Raw genomic sequence first — 16,247 nt, 5'->3', positions numbered from 1 at the left:
AAAAATAATTATGGAGATTGATGTTATTACTCCTGCTATTCTCAGAAGGGAAGAAGTTGTGGGGAGAATATTTATGTACTTATATAAGTATATATAGGAGTATATATAGGTATATATGTGAATATATACATTTGTATGTATATATACATACATGCACACATAAATACACTAGCATCTTCTAACTTTCCCCAGTTAATATGCTCAGTTACATTAAAAAAGTAAGATCCCAACCTATTCATATACGGAAGGAAGTCCAGGCTATGTAAAATTACTATAAATGGTGAACACTATAAACTACTGAGACAAGTAAAAAAAAAACACACTTATGTAAATAAAATTATTACAACTGAGCACAGAAAAAAATATAGACAGATTCAAATCCAGAAGTTTTCTTCATCATCCACCACTGTACAAAGGCAGGAATTGAGACTGTATATGATAACTATCACCACTTAAAAACACATGCAAAGCTCTAGAACTCATTTAAGTAAAATAAAATATAAATGTATATTTATATATCCTTTTAATTATTTAAGAAAATTATTATCTACATTATTTAAAGTCACTTTCCAATTCTCCAAAGAGGACTGACTATTCACTTCCACGGAACTTTTGGAGATACATCTCCACCTATTTAAAGGATATAAGTTACTTATCATTAAAAGAGAGCAAAAATCTCTTCTGTCATTCAACCTAAAAAGCATCTTTGATGAAAATATTCACAAAATGGACTTCAAATGCATTTAACATAAATTCTAGTATGGACATAATTCATTCAGAAATATCTGAAGCACCTTGTTATTAAAAGCACGAGTTTAAAAAAAAAACACAATATTAACTTGTCATGTTATTACTTGCCTATAAAGTACTGCAGGAAGGATAGATGTCTTTTGTGCGCCTCCTTCTTTTTTACTTGGCTTTCTCTCCTTGGGTGCTCGCAAAATTGCCGGTATGTTCAACTTCTATTGATTTGAACAAATGCAGTTTATTTTGTTTTAAACAAAAAATATAAAGCAACATTCTCCTCTATTTGCCACTCAAGTCAACTAAATATGCTAGAATTGTGAGGGAGAAATGTTTGACCAGCTATTACACCAGCAAAAAAAATTTAAAATGAGTTTCTTTGGTTACTTCCATTAGAAACCTATAATTAGGGGCACCTGGGTGGCTCAGTCATTAAGCGTCTGCCTTTGGCTCAGGTCATGGTCCCAGGGTCCTGGGATCCAGCCCCACATCGGGCTCCCTGCTCTGCAGGAAGCCTGCTTCTCCCTCTCTCACTGTGTCTCTCACTGTCAAATAAATAAAATCTTTAAAAAAAAAGAAAAAGAAACCTATAATTACATACTTTGAATTTTCGCTGAAACACTAAAATACTATGAGAATTAAACTTCTACTTCAGCTTTGAAAAGTGAAAGACAAGGACAATCATTTAAGAGCTTTAAAAAAAAAGCCTCACACAATATACTTGACAAGAAGAATATTGAAGCCGTTTATTTTCCTCAGCATCTCAGCTACATTGGTGCTCCATAGGTTAATTAGAAAAATTATCTTATTGGACCAAACTCTCCACAAAGTGAATGAGATTCTTTTTGGTCTTCTACTAATCTGTAGTATGCTGGCTTCTGAGACAGCAACCATCTATCAAAGTCATTTCGCAGTGGCCCGGTTGGGCCGGCATTTGTTCAACCAACTGTAAAAAAGTGTCATGCAAATGGTACAAATGAATTCTACTTCTGTGTATTTTATATTTACACAAGGAAATGTGTGAACTTCTGTTAAGAGTCATTTAATAAATGAAAATACCCTTTTATGGTAGATAATTTTTTACACTAAGTAAGAGATTCTTAAGAGACAGTCTTGCAAATCAAACCAAAAGATAATGCTAGCTTGGTAAATAAACTAATAATAGTCTTGTACTCAACATTAACTTCTCTAAATATCAAACACCAGAATCTCTCAAAAATCCATCAACAACCTATCAATAGAAATTTCAATTCACCAAAGGTGACTACTCATTCTCACCTCTTAAATTATGTTATTCATTTTAATATAAGCCACATACATCCTGTTCACAAAAGAAGCATCTTTATAGCTATCATAGCACAATACATATCAGTATTTATTATCTTCTAAAATATTAAGTCTACATGAACTGTATGATAAATTTGACCCTTCTTAAATCTCTGAAACAAGTACAATGAAAAATATCTCTTCGTTGATAAGCCTCCTTCACAAATAAGATTACTTTCATTGAAAAAGGACCACAATGAATCTAAAACATCTCTTTTAAAATAGAATTGAAATTACTTGAATGAATTTTTAATTTATGTGTTATACACACAGTACTAAAAAAAAAAACATTCAAAGAAACTACTATTTGGCAATGATTCTTCTTTTCAACACCAAGAATTTTAACAGGCTAAAAATGCTCAAGGATAAAATAATTTTTGTCATTATCCCAGTGATATTTACTGCAGGTAAAAAACTATCCTTTAACATTAAAGTTTCAAAACCCATCTCTTAGGCAGCTCAAAACTACATCAATATAAAAACGAATTTCTCTAGTTTGCCTTTTAAATTTTACACTTAAAAAGAAGGAACTAAATATAACAGAAGAACAGGATAGAAAAAAAAATGTGGCAAGGAGTCTAACTGTTAAATCAGAGATAAGAATTTGATAGGAGTAACTTATGCTTCTAATCTTAGCTTCATCTCAAACGACAGGTCAATTAGTTAGAGCCAATGAAAAAATTTCGTAAACAAGATAGCTGTTAAAACAACCAAATTAGGGTACAGGTTCTCAGTAGGAAGCTTTCAATGCTCTAGATGTATTTCAGGCATTATCTTAGCACAGAGGATTAGTTGCCCCCAATCAAACAGAATTTTTTAGTTAGGAAAGTTGTATCAGAAATCTGATCTTTGAAAATAACAGAGTAAGAATGGGAGACAGCAATTGGAAAGAAACTAACCTGCCCTGTGATTCTGCCTAGTAAGGCCCATATTCCTTGCCCTTCGCTTCGAAGTTTTCCATTCAGATTCTGCAGTTCTTCTAAAGATTCACATAGCTACAATGTAAATAATCCAAATCAGTAAATGAATACAATATAATACAATACAATACAAAACATGGGGAAATTTAAATAATTTATCAACAAATGTCCAAGAGTATCTGTATTGCTAGTCTGTATTTTTAAACATATTTAAGTCACAATACCCTGAAGAGCAGGCTATCCAATTATTGAATAAGCAGTACCAATAAGATGTAAGCATTTTGTTTCATGTTAGCATTTTTTTTTATAATTTTTTATTTTTTATAAACATATTTTTATCCCCAGGGGTACAGGTCTGTGAATCACCAGGTTTACACATGTCACAGCACTCACCAAAGCACATACCCTCCCCAATGTCCATAATCCCACCCCCTTCTCCCAAACCCCCTCCCCCCAGCAACCCTCAGTTTGTTTTGTGAGATTAAGAGTCACTTATCAAGAAGATGTGGTATATATACACAATGGAATACTATGCAGCCATCATGTTAGCATTTTTACTGATAATAATACCTATATTTATCAAACCATTATAGTTTACTAAATAATTTCAAACACATTCTTCTAATTAATCCTTGAGTCTATGAAGATGCATTTCCACCATTTTTTCAATGGGAAAACTAAGGATCATAGGGTTTCTGTGACTTGACCAAGATAAAGAACTAGCAAGAATCCCCAGGTCTTCTGAATATAATCCCAGTACTCTTTTCTTTCACTACAGTGTGGCTGATATTGGAAACGTATCTCTTACTAATTTTTTATTGCTTAAAATGTTATCTAACAATAAGTCAACATCAGCTTTATATGCTTATGTTACTAATTATCTAATATTTTAGCTACAACTTTCTTTTATAGGATATTTCTTTTGATCTCCCTCATCATTACAATGAAGATGTAGAATGGAAATTTAAATTGGGAGGTATTTTTCTTTTTTCTTTTTTTTTTTTTTTAGATTTTATTTATTTATTTGACAGACAGAGATCACAAGTAGGCAGAGAGGCAGGCTGAAAGAGAGAGAGGAAGAAGCAGGCTCCCTGGCGAGCAGAGAGCCCGATGTGGGACTCGATCCCAGGATCCTGGGATCATGACCTGACCCAAAGGTAGAGGCTTAACCCACTGAGCCACCCAGGCACCCTGGGAGGTATTTTTCTTAAATCAAAAGTAACATTACAAAACAATTCAAGATAAAACTAGTGATTTAAAGGGAGTTTCTAAAAACTCTACAAACTTAGAAAAAGAAGTTCTATAGTACACTAGTTAGGAACAAGGGACGGAGACTGTTTGGCCTCAAATCCCAACTCTATGACTTGATTAGCTACATGAGTCTAGGCAAATAACTTCACCTCCCTAGGATTCAGTTTTCTTCTCTAAAAATGGGAGCCATAATTACAGCTCACATAAAACTGAGGTGAAAATTATATCAGTTAATGTATGTAACGTGCCCGAATTGTACATAGCACATAGGAAGTACTTAGTATTATGGATGATAATGAAGCCAGTAAGAGTAGGAAGTGTGGAGAAGGGCCTAAACACTTCATAATAATTTCAAAATAAGACATAAATAGAAATTCTCTAAAATCACAAATGACATCATCAACAGGTCTATGATATTATGTTGTTTTGTAGCCAACTTACCTTATTATATTCCACATGAAGTTTTTCCTGTTCATTCTCTAATTTATCCTTTATATTCTTTTGTTCAGCCATATTTTCCTGAATTTGAATCATGCGCATATTTCTCTCTATTTAAATTAAATATCCAATTTTACTTTAGTAGAAAATAAAAACTGATATACAAAACACACACAACGGAAGAAGCTAGCCATAAAGATGATCACATGGATAATTTTACATTGTTTACAATACTTTAACCCTATTCACAAACACAGGGACTCAGCATTTTACAACAACCTACAACTTATTAGGAAAATAAATATGCTTTTTATTTAATATATGTAGCATGGCTAATGAATTTCTAAAAATTGACAGTATAACAAATATTTCTAATAGCAAATTGTTCTCATTGACAATGTGCATATATCAGTGTCTATACTGACCAAAGTAATAATTCACAAAATCAGCAGTGAGAGCAGGTTGCTTATGCTTTCTCCTTCCGTCCACACTAGAACTAGTATCTGAATTGTCCACTGGAAAGATATCAGTACTGATCCCCATTAGCTCTGCTTTCCGCATCAGCTTACGAATGGCTGAAGCACTGCTAGTGAGTGGTCTGGGCAATTTTTCCCTTGGAACCCAGGCCTGAGGTCTGGTAGATCGAGCTAGTTCTGCTTTGGCACGATACTGCTGAAGCCGGGCATTGATTCTTGCCTATAAAAGAAATGCATACAAATTTTAAAAGATACTAAAATGTAACATATTCCCTCTGATTTCTACTTGCATGCTTAGAGAAAGTACAGAATTTCTCATATCAAGGCAAGTTATACCTATCCACAGTTATTAAGATACACTGTATTATTCTTGGGTTACAATAAAGTAGGTCTACTCCTAGTAATTATTCTAGGACCTAATCTATGATCAGATTTGTCAGAACTAATTTGATTAAACAGAAATTTCTCTTTTCAGTAACTGCAAGTCTCTATAAATTCATCTTAATTTACCTAGAAATACATTTTAAAAGATAGGCAAACCGATCAGATCCTTTACATAAATAACAACGGATCAGACTGAAAAAAGATATGGTCAACATACTGCACTGATAGAATAATTTCCTCTAAGTCACATTTTTCAAAGTATTTGGAAATGCGCTTCATAAAAGGCTGCTCTGTTGACTAGATGAGGAGTACTCATCAGCTACAAACTACACTCACCATATACCTTAATTACAATCCACTTCCTAGGTAACTAACCACATTTCATAAATATATTTCACATGTCGCCAGCACACACATATGAGAGCTTGAAATCCATAACCTTGAAAGAAAAAACATGATTTTGGCATGAATCCCATACCTGTGCTTCTGGTGACAGTTGCTTCTCCCTCTCTTGCAAAGACATTTTACAATAGGATTGTAGAGCCAAATAGTTTTTTCTCTTCCATTTTCTGTCTAACCTATCTGCATGCTGCTTACAATAAGCAAAAAATGGATCTGCTATATCCTATACAAAAAAAAACAGAAGGGCGGAGGGAACATTTTTACTACAAAGGATCATAAACAACCTAACATAAGAGTGAATATATCTTTTTTGAAGAACTTCCTACAGTGTTGATATTTCTAAGACAAATTATAAAAGTAATTTTTGCCCATAATGATAAAAATTGCTACTTTTGAAACTTAATCTTATATATAACTTCAAATTAACAACCACTTTTTTCTTTTAAGGGCCTTGTAGATTTAAAAAATACTGTAATCAAATCTTATGTATTATATTTAGTTAAACTTGTATACCTAAAAAATAAACACTGTTTAAAACAAGTAGGATTTTAATAATCTTAGGCATTATTAAATATTAAATTTATGCATACACAGATTAATATTACAAGACAATATAACCAAAAAATACAGGGCTAGCCAACACACATAAGTGGAGCATTTTTAACTGGCCAGCAATGAATGCATGGACATATTCTACCCAGGACAAAAATGATTAAGAAAGCCAGGCCCTGTCAAATGAACACATTAAGTATCACCTTTAACTCTTTATATAACTCTAAAACCTCAAATGGAAAACAGAGCTCTCTCACAACCATCCTTCATGATACTAACCTAACGCATTACTCTTTACAAAGAGTAGGGAAGGAAGGAAGGAAGCAGGGGGAGGAGAGGGAAGGGAAGGAATTTACTCCGTAAAAAACAAAAATAATTTGTAAATAACCAAAACATGTAAACTGCATTGTAACTGCCAACAAAATAACAGCGAGTTCATTCTTTAGATCTGGACTAAGGAGGAGAAATAAAGATATGTTCTCCATATAGTTTTTATAGAAGCTATGTTAAAAGGGTGTCTTACTAAGGTGGGGTTTTACAATCCAAAGAGAAATCATGACACTAAAAAAGAAGCAAAGGAATAAGAACAGAATGGGACATAACAACAACAACAAATTTAAGATATCCTTAAAAATTAAAAAAGCACATGATACAATTCTGTAGTGAGATATCCACAGATGCCACAATATAGCACTGGGTAACATCACAGAATTTGGAAATACAAAAGCCTGGACACAGGCTTGGGTCAGCTCTGTAATATACAGGTTTTACAACTTTAAAAAAGTTTCTACACATCTCTGGGTCTCTTAACTCATTTGTAAAATGGATTTAATTATAACTACTTCATATAGTAATAAAGTAAAGTAACAAAAATGTAGGTAGGAGATTGTATTAACATACACACACATACACAGCTGCTGTCTCATGATGTTCTAAACCTTGGTGACAGATGATGATAAATGGAAACAAAGATTGTATCAAACCTCAGACAAAATGGCCAGATCTAGAGTATTTTATTGTTTTAAAGTAGGTAAGATTGAAACTGAGTCATCAGAAGTAGGATTCATGCTTGCATAGATGAATTAACATTTGGACCAAGACACTGAATTAAAAAAAAGACCAGTCATCTCTAGTCTAAGAGACCTGAAAAGGAACAAGTAACCCATATAACTTTTTAAAATTAATTAATTTGGGATTACAGGACAATAAACCTAATTCCAAGGCTAGAATGACCATGGGATTAATGCTGCTCAGAGAATGAAAAGATATACCAAGCAAATATTAACTGTGACAGAAACCACTGTCTTCCAATATCTATTCTCCCCATCTTCCCCTTGGTAGAACCCTCTGAGTTTTTACCGGGTAAATGGTTACCCTGCTAGAAACGCTCTGCATTTAGATATGGCCATGTAGTAAGTTCTAGAAAATGAGATGGGTGAAAATTCCAGACTATGCCCTTGAAAGGAAACTGTCTACTCTTAAACTTCTCTTTCCTTCTTCTAATGGGTGAAGCCCAGTCAAAGTAGAGATAAATCCTCTCGGACGTGTAAGAAAGTACAACTGACTAAGGAAAGATAAAACAACAATAAAAGCACCTAATCCCTAGAATCAAACTCCCCTGAATATCAAACCAGTCTAGAATCTCATATTAGAGCTAGTTCAACTTCTTCCTTCTTTAAACCACTAGTTATTTGATTTTGTTAAACCAGTTAGTGTCCTAATTAATGTATTGTTTGACTTGGAATATCCTTTAAAACTGCTTAGAGAAATGAAACTTTTAAGAAAGGTTCCCAATGGAAAATTGAAAACATTTATCTGAATGTCTACTATATGCCAGGCACAGGTGACTTTTATATACTGCCTCACTTATTCTATATCACTAAACTTCAGATGAGTTATTATTTTAATATCAATTTTATGGACAGAAAACTGAAAATGAGAGAGATTAAGGTGCTGACCCAAGATCTATGACTCATAAGTAAGATTTCTCTTTTCCAGCCACTACCTGACTGATCAGATTCACTTAAGGAGGTCTCTAAAGAGAGATGAGTAAAGCCCAACTCTGGGAGATTTGGATTCAGTAAGTCTAAGGCAAAGGTTTTAAATGAGAATGCTTTGAGAAACAATACCAATAAATATAAATGAGTAAAGGAGGCTTCAAAGAAGCTAAAAAATTATAAAACAAAAGTAAATGATGTTGGTAGAAGGGGGAAAATAAATGAAGATAGAAGAACTTCAGGGCCTGTGACAAACTAGAATGTTCCACCTACAAAGGCATTCAAAAGCATACAAAACATACTGCTACCATTAAAAAAAAAAAAAAATCCAAAGTCCTTCCCATGTTCTTCCAAGTCCTACCTGGTATTCTATGCAACTTCCTCCCCTCTTACCAATCCTAGTCCCTAACTCTGTACGAGCCATACTAGTCTCCAAACCAAGCATGTTCCTATCTCAGGCTTTGTGTATTCTGTTCCCTCAGGCTGTCATGCACTCCTCTCAAATAAATATATGCCCACTACCACCTTCCTTACATATTGTCATAAAATGTCATGTTAAGGGGTGCCTGGGTGGCTCAGTGGTTTGAGCCTCCGGTTTCGGCTCAGGTCATGATCTCAGGGTCCTGGGATCAAGCCCCAAACTGGGCCCTCTGTTCAGCAGGGAGCCTGCTTCCCCCTCTCTCTCTGCCTACTTGTGATTTCTCTCTCTGTCAAATAAATAAATAAAATCTTAAAAAAAAATAAGTAAAATAAAATAAAGTAAAATAAAATGTCATCTAGCATTACCCTACCTCCTTTATTCTCTGAATGTTTCACCTTACTTGGAAGGTGAAAGTTTCACAGTACTTATCACAATGTTGCATTTTGTTTTCTTTCTTTCTTTCTTTTTTTTTTTTTTTTTGCTTACTTTTTTACTTTCTGTCCTCTCCCCACCTGCCACTCAAATGTAAGCTTCCTTAAAGAATATACATTTTGTCTGTTTTCCTCACTGCCATCTCCATAGGGTCTGTAACAATGCCTAATACCAATAGATAAGTATATCTGTTGAACAAATACATTGAATAAATGAGGAAAAACCACACTAATGCTTATAGATAAGGTGAAATATATATAAGGTAAAAATAATTAAATAAATAATAGTAAGTCCAGCTGAAGTTTCCAATTCTTCCATGGAAATTTCTATCCCTATTTATATCACTTCCTGTCCATACTAGACACTTGTGACATCTTTTAATGTCATACTATTTATCCCCACACAGGTGAATACTGTGCCTTAAAGCTATTTTTATGCTCCTTGACAATGACTTCTCCACCCCAGTATCTACCTTAGTGCCTTGCACATATGCATAGTCCCTAAATCATGACTGAATGACTTCACTGAGTGCTACGAAGTCACTTTTGAATATAAATTTCACTGCTAAATAAAATATAGATCACCTCTTAACATAACTGGGTTTAGAAACATGAATTCAATAAGGACTATATATTCATATTCTATAAATGCTTGCTGAGTTCTATTTCTGTCATCTGTTTTAACATAAGATAAAGGAAAAATCTACCGGAGTGAAAATATGAGAAAATTTTTCATTTCCAATTAGAAGAGAACTCTTGTTCTCTTCTTTTGAATTCTAAAATGAAGTGCTTAGGATCATTCCAACAATACTGAATGCTTTGTATCATTCCAACAATATTGACACCAACAAGCTTAACAAGAACAAAAAAGGAAACCATGAAGATGCTGATGGGATAGAAGGATAAAATAGAAGGGTTGTTAAAAACCCCAGAACTACGTATGTTTATACCTCCTGTCATATGAGATAGTTAATACATTACTGTTGGGTCATTGTAAATGTTCTATTACTTGCTGCTGAAAAACTAAGTAAGATGCAACATCAAGAAGATAAACAGCCAACACATATCTTAAAGACCCCATGCATATTGGCATTAGACTCCAAATGAGGCTCTGAAATTTTTAGAAAATTAAAGGAGTTAATAAACTCAGTTACATAATTCATTGTATCTATAAGATAAAAACCAAACCAGTTAATAAGCTAGCACAAAGCTAGAGGCATCATGCACCCTGATTTTAAGCTGTATTACAAAGCTACAATAATTAAAACCAGTAATAGACTGACATAAAAACAGACCTATAGATCAATGAAACAAAATAAAGAGCCCAGAAATAAAGTCATGCATGTATGGTCAATTAATTTACAACAAAGGAGTCAAAAATATACAATGGGAAAGGATACAGCCACATACAAAGGAATAAAACCTGACCACTATCTTACACGATGGATTAAAGATGTGCACATTAGACCTGAAACCATAAAACTAGAAAGAAAAAAAAAAGGCAGAAAACTACTTGATAAAGGTTTTGGCAATGACTTTTTAAAATCTGACATGAAGAGCAAATGCAACGAATGCAAATAAATAGTAGGACTACATTATATTAAAAAGGACTGCACAACAAAGGAAATCATAAACAAAATGAAAAGGAAATCTACTAAATGGGAGAAGATATTTGCAAGTAATGTATCTGGGTAAGGGGCTAATATCCAAAATACATAAAGGGTCATATAATCAACAGCAAAACAAAACAAAACAAAATCCAAACAATCTGATTAAAAAATGGGTAGAATATATGAATATATGAATATTTTTTCCAAAGAAGACATACAGATGGCCAACCAGTATATGGAAGACACACAGCATCATCAATTATCAGGAAAATGCAAATCAAAATTACATGACATATCACTTTTCATCTGTTGGAATGGCTACTATCAAAAAGATAAAAAATAACAAGTGCTGTTGAGGATGTGGAAAAAAGGGAATCTTAGTGCACTGTTGGGAATGTAAATTGGTGCAGCCACTATAGCAAACAGTATGGAGGTTCCTCAAAAATTTAAACGTAGAACTACCATGTAGCCAGCAATTCTACGTCCAGGTATTTATGCAAAGCAAATAAAACACTAACTCAAAAAGATATATGCACCCTCATGTTCACTGCAGCATTATTTACAACAGACAAGATATGGAACCTAAGTGTCCATCAATGGATGAACACATAAAGAAATTGTGATATAGATTATACAATGGACTATTATTCGGCCATAAAAAATGAAATTTGCCATTTATGACAACACGGATAGACTCAAAGGCATCATGGTAAGTCAAATAAGTCCAAACGGAGAAAGACAAATATTATATGATCCCTCTTATATGCAGAATCTTAAAACACACACAAACAAAAAAAATACATACACAGAAAACAAGCTCATAGAAAGAACAGACCAGCAGTTGCCAGAGGAAGAGATGGAAGGAGAGAAATGGGTGAAGGTGGTCAAAAGATGAAAACAAACAAAATCACAACAAAACCAAATACATTCATAAGCAAATTCACAGCAACACCTAATATTAAGAACTAAGAGAAAGTATATTATGTACTGAAAAACTGGCTTATCAGTATTCTCAGGTCAATTCAAAAGAAAAAAATCAGTAAGGCAAAATGCAACAATAAAAAATGTAACAACATCAGAATGTAAACTCATATTAGCAAAAAGAATAATCATAAGAATCAAAATAATTCTGTCCAAGTATGTGTCTAATAATAGAGCTTATATAGACTATTTTAAAAAATTGATATACTCTGCATATACCCCAAATACATCATACTTGTTACAGTTAAACTTTAAATAAAGGTTAATAAATAAGGTTACCTTAGAAAAGTACCAAAGTGAAAGTCACCTATTTGCTAACACATGTTTTAATAGTTCCCTGAGCTGGGATGGCAGGAAACATCATCTCATGTAAACCAAAGAGATAAAGAGACACATGTATGAATAAACAGTTATTCCAATACCCCAAAAAAGTATAACAAAGATATACCCTCAGGCAATGCCTTTATATAAATAGAAAATTAAATAACTGGGAAAGGATATATACAAAATACTACAACACAAAATGATGATTTGAAAACTAACTATACCCTAGAATTATTTTTTTTAAATAAAATCTTACCCCAAAAGCCAATAATGCTAAAGAGCTAATCAAAGAAAACCTGACTGATAAAAGGGACCACTCCCTCACAACTTGTATTCTAATGACTAAGATGCAGTGAAAAGCAAGAGAAAACAAACAAACAAAAAAACCCTCTCCTCATAAATCAATGTTTATACCTCCTGTCATGAGAGGTGAGAGACAATAATAAAGGTGAGAGACAATAAACAAGATAAATAAGAATCAATATACTGGACAGTGGTTAGGTACTAAAAAGACGCAAAAAAATAGCAGGAAAGGGGATTAGAAAGTATCATGGAGGGAGAGTGTTACAATGTTAGACACGGTCACCAGGAAAGTCCACAATGAGAAGCAGACATGGAATGAAGATCTAAAACAAAAAGTGAGAGCGTGGGTTGAAGCCTCTGCCTTCAGCTTAGGTCATAATCCCAGGGTCCTGGGATCAAACCCCGCATCAGGCTCTCTGCTCATCGGGGAGCCTGCTTCCCCCTCTCTCTCTGCCTGCCTCTCTGCCTACTTGTGATCTCTCTCTCTGTCAAATAAATAAATAAAATATTAAAAAAAAAAAAAAAAAGTGAGAGCGTAGCCTGGGCAGCTCAGTCATTAAGCATCTGCCTTCAGCTCAGGTCATGATCCCAGAGTCTGGGATCAGGGAGCCTGCTTCTCCCATTTCCCCTGCTTGTGTTTCCTCTCTCGCTGTGACCCTCTCTGCCAAATAAATAAATAAAACCATTAATTAATTAATTAATTTGTAAAGAGTGAGGGAATAAGCCATGAGGACATATGTGAGGGAAGGGCAGCCCATGCAAGGAAACAAGTACAGAGGCCCAGAGCAGGAGCTTACCCAACACACTCATTACAGGAGCAGGGAAAAGGCCAGGGAGATTGAATGAGGGGAAGTGATGAGGTCTGAAAGGTACTATGAACCCAGATCACACAGAACTTTATAATCACTGTAAACAAACAAACAAACGAACGAACAGACAAAAAACTGGCCTCTAGTGTGAATCAGATGGGAAGCCACTGAAGGGTTTTGATCAGGTAAGTGAGCAGATCTGACTTAGATCTTAAAGGAACAGCATTAGTTGTTACTGAAAAGGTCCTCTATTCGCTAGTAAAGGATTGGTGGACCATGACTTAAGAGCCAAATCTGGGCCTAGCTTGTTTTGAAAACAGTTGATTTCAACACAACCATAGTTACTCATTTACATATTCTCTAAGACAGTTTTCACAATCAATGGCAAAAAGTTAAATAGTTGTGACACAAATGATAGGGCCAAAAAGCCTAAAATATTTACTATCTGGCTCTTCAGAGAAAAAAATTGCCATCCTCTGTCCTAAAAAGAAAAGTAGGGAAAGAGTTAGGATGTTATTAACTCAGGTAACAAAGGACTATTGGAACTAGGATAGCAGCAATGTATTTATTAAGAAGACATATTCTAGACATACTCTAAAGATACAGTTGAATACAGTTGATACAGATACACCAAAGGTATATATTTTATATATATTTATATTTATTTTAAATGAAAGACTTCTTAAAATAAAAATGTAAGTTACCAAATGCCTAATAGCCAAATAAAGGTATTACTGAAGATCTCATATAAAATGTCAAGTTTTAAGCAATGTAACTTCTTGATGAATTCATGTAAAATTACTGGATCCACCAAGAGCCCATTCCTACCAAATGGGGTTTTCCCAGCAATATTATGGCATCAGTTCAATAACTAAAGATCTAACTTAAGCCCTTGACATTTAATCCATGAATGATTCCAGTCCATTAAGTCAAAGGTTATGCAAAAAAAGGAATCAATAAAATCTGTAATCTTATATTGTTTCAAAGAGAATTTTCTACATGGTAACAGAGTGTGACAAATCATACTTTATCACAGAAGAAACTACCATATGTTTTACATGAAATATAAGTAACTTTAAGGTTAACTAAATGGTGTGAAATGTAATCACATAAACTTCAGTCAGCATAACTGAATATGTGGTATTGCTGTTTTAGTAATAAATATGTTGTATCATAACATGGTTTGAATATTCTAAATAACCTGGAATTGTCACAAAGTGGATCAGAAAGAATAGAAAGTTCAAACGGATCCTCACCAATGAGAGAAAGTACTATGTCAGAAGGCTATAAAAAATCATTAAAATATGGTAAGGTATGTGAAGTCACTGGATGAAACTGAGGTACTAATTCTTTTTTTTTTTTTAAAGATTTTATTTATTTATTTGACAGAGAGAGATCACAAGTAGGCAGAGAGGCAGGCAGAGAGAGAGAGAGGAGGAAACAGGCTCCCTGCTGAGCAGAGAGCCCGATGCGGGACTCGATCCCAGGACCCTGAGATCATGACCTGAGCCGAAGGCAGCGGCTTAACCCACTGAGCCACCCAGGCGCCCCACTGAGGTACTAATTCTTTTTCAACCTTTCTTTTACTATCTATATAAAACAGCCATTAAGAAGAAATCCTGCTTAACAAACAAGTCTTTAATAAAGGGGAAAGAAGATTTCTAGAATGTCATAGAAAATTAAAACAGAAGATATGCTCACAAACAATAGATCTGTTTTAATTTAAAATGTCTTAATTAAATATACTATTATATTACATGAATCTTAGTCTATAGAACCACAACCATAAGAAGTAGCCAAGAACTTCTTTTAACAGAATGATTACTGCCAGGATCAAACCTCACTGATACAGATTCATAGAAAGTCTTGGGTTTTAAAACATTGTTCTGAAATCTTTATAATTTTCCAATTCTATTTTATAACAAGATACCAGAAATATATGCAAATGTTTTAAATCATTCCCCCCCCCCAAAAAAATATACATAACAAGGCAGCAGTACATGGCTCCTTCATGCATTTTCTTTTTATTTTTTTAAAGATTTTATTTATTTTAGAGCACATATATGGGCACATGTGTAAGCATGCAAGGGAAAGGGCAGAGGGAGAGAAAACTTTAGCAGACTCTGCATTGAGTAAAGCCATGGCCTCTTGATCGCATGATCCTGAGATCACAACATGAGCTGAAACCAAGAGTCAGACCCTTAAATGACTGCGCCACCAAGGCACCTCAACTTCACACATTTTCCTTAGCTACTGTCTACCCACCCCCCAAAAAATGGTGAATAATGCTATACAAAGGAACCCAAACTACCATAGTATGAAAGGTAAAGTTCTCAATAAGTTCTAAAAGAAACAGCTACAAAGGAGTTTCCAGACTGCAAAGCTCAGAGTTTGCCACAGTACAGTAATAACCTAACAGATTCTGTGATCTTAAGTATTCACCTGGGATTACCTGGTCTTCTAAATCTTACTTGTATTGCCCCTCTGCACTTCTGTTTACCATCCTGAGTTGTAGTCATAACTAATCCACACAACCCTATTATATATTTCATTATACCTCTGTGTCTGCCTAAGAGCTGTGAAAATGTTCAATGTTTACCCAGTACCCTTCATCAGTCAATCAAAGTACAATTCATAAGAATCAGAGGCTGGTATAAAACTATGTACCAACATATAACCGCTATAGAATTTACTTATTCAAAAAATATATTACTGTAAATCTACATAACAAATTTTCATCAGATTATCTTTTTCACTTGATTCCTGTCTACAGATAAAAATAAGTAAGATAAAGACCCTATATAATAAGCATGTATGACACAAAATTTAGCCAGTAAAAGTAACTCAACGAGAGACTTGGATATACCACAGATCTACC

General features: G+C 34.1%; 1 protein-coding gene across 10 annotated transcripts in view; it reads right to left on the bottom strand.

The window, feature by feature from the left end:
• The window catches only part of PHF14 (PHD finger protein 14), a 208,393-nt gene that overhangs the window by 144,948 nt on the left and 47,198 nt on the right, over nt 1-16,247 (bottom strand). For all 10 annotated transcript variants that reach the window (XR_009352854.1, XR_009352855.1, XM_059171242.1 and 7 more), the window contains exons 8-12: nt 6,018-6,164; nt 5,105-5,375; nt 4,683-4,789; nt 2,970-3,065; nt 859-962 (exon numbers count right to left, since the gene is read on the bottom strand). Coding sequence is in view for 8 of the 10 variants with exons in the window: in XM_059171242.1 (XP_059027225.1) it covers nt 859-962; nt 2,970-3,065; nt 4,683-4,789; nt 5,105-5,375; nt 6,018-6,164 (725 nt within the window). In the remaining 2 variants the exon portion in view is untranslated. The remainder of the gene's footprint in view (nt 1-858; nt 963-2,969; nt 3,066-4,682; nt 4,790-5,104; nt 5,376-6,017; nt 6,165-16,247) is intronic.

The sequence above is a fragment of the Mustela lutreola genome, chromosome 4, assembly GCF_030435805.1.
Source record: "Mustela lutreola isolate mMusLut2 chromosome 4, mMusLut2.pri, whole genome shotgun sequence".
In the NCBI taxonomy this organism is placed as follows: Eukaryota; Metazoa; Chordata; class Mammalia; order Carnivora; family Mustelidae; genus Mustela; species Mustela lutreola.
Note: the sequence above shows the minus strand (reverse complement) of the source record. Positions and strands in the feature narration are given on the sequence as shown.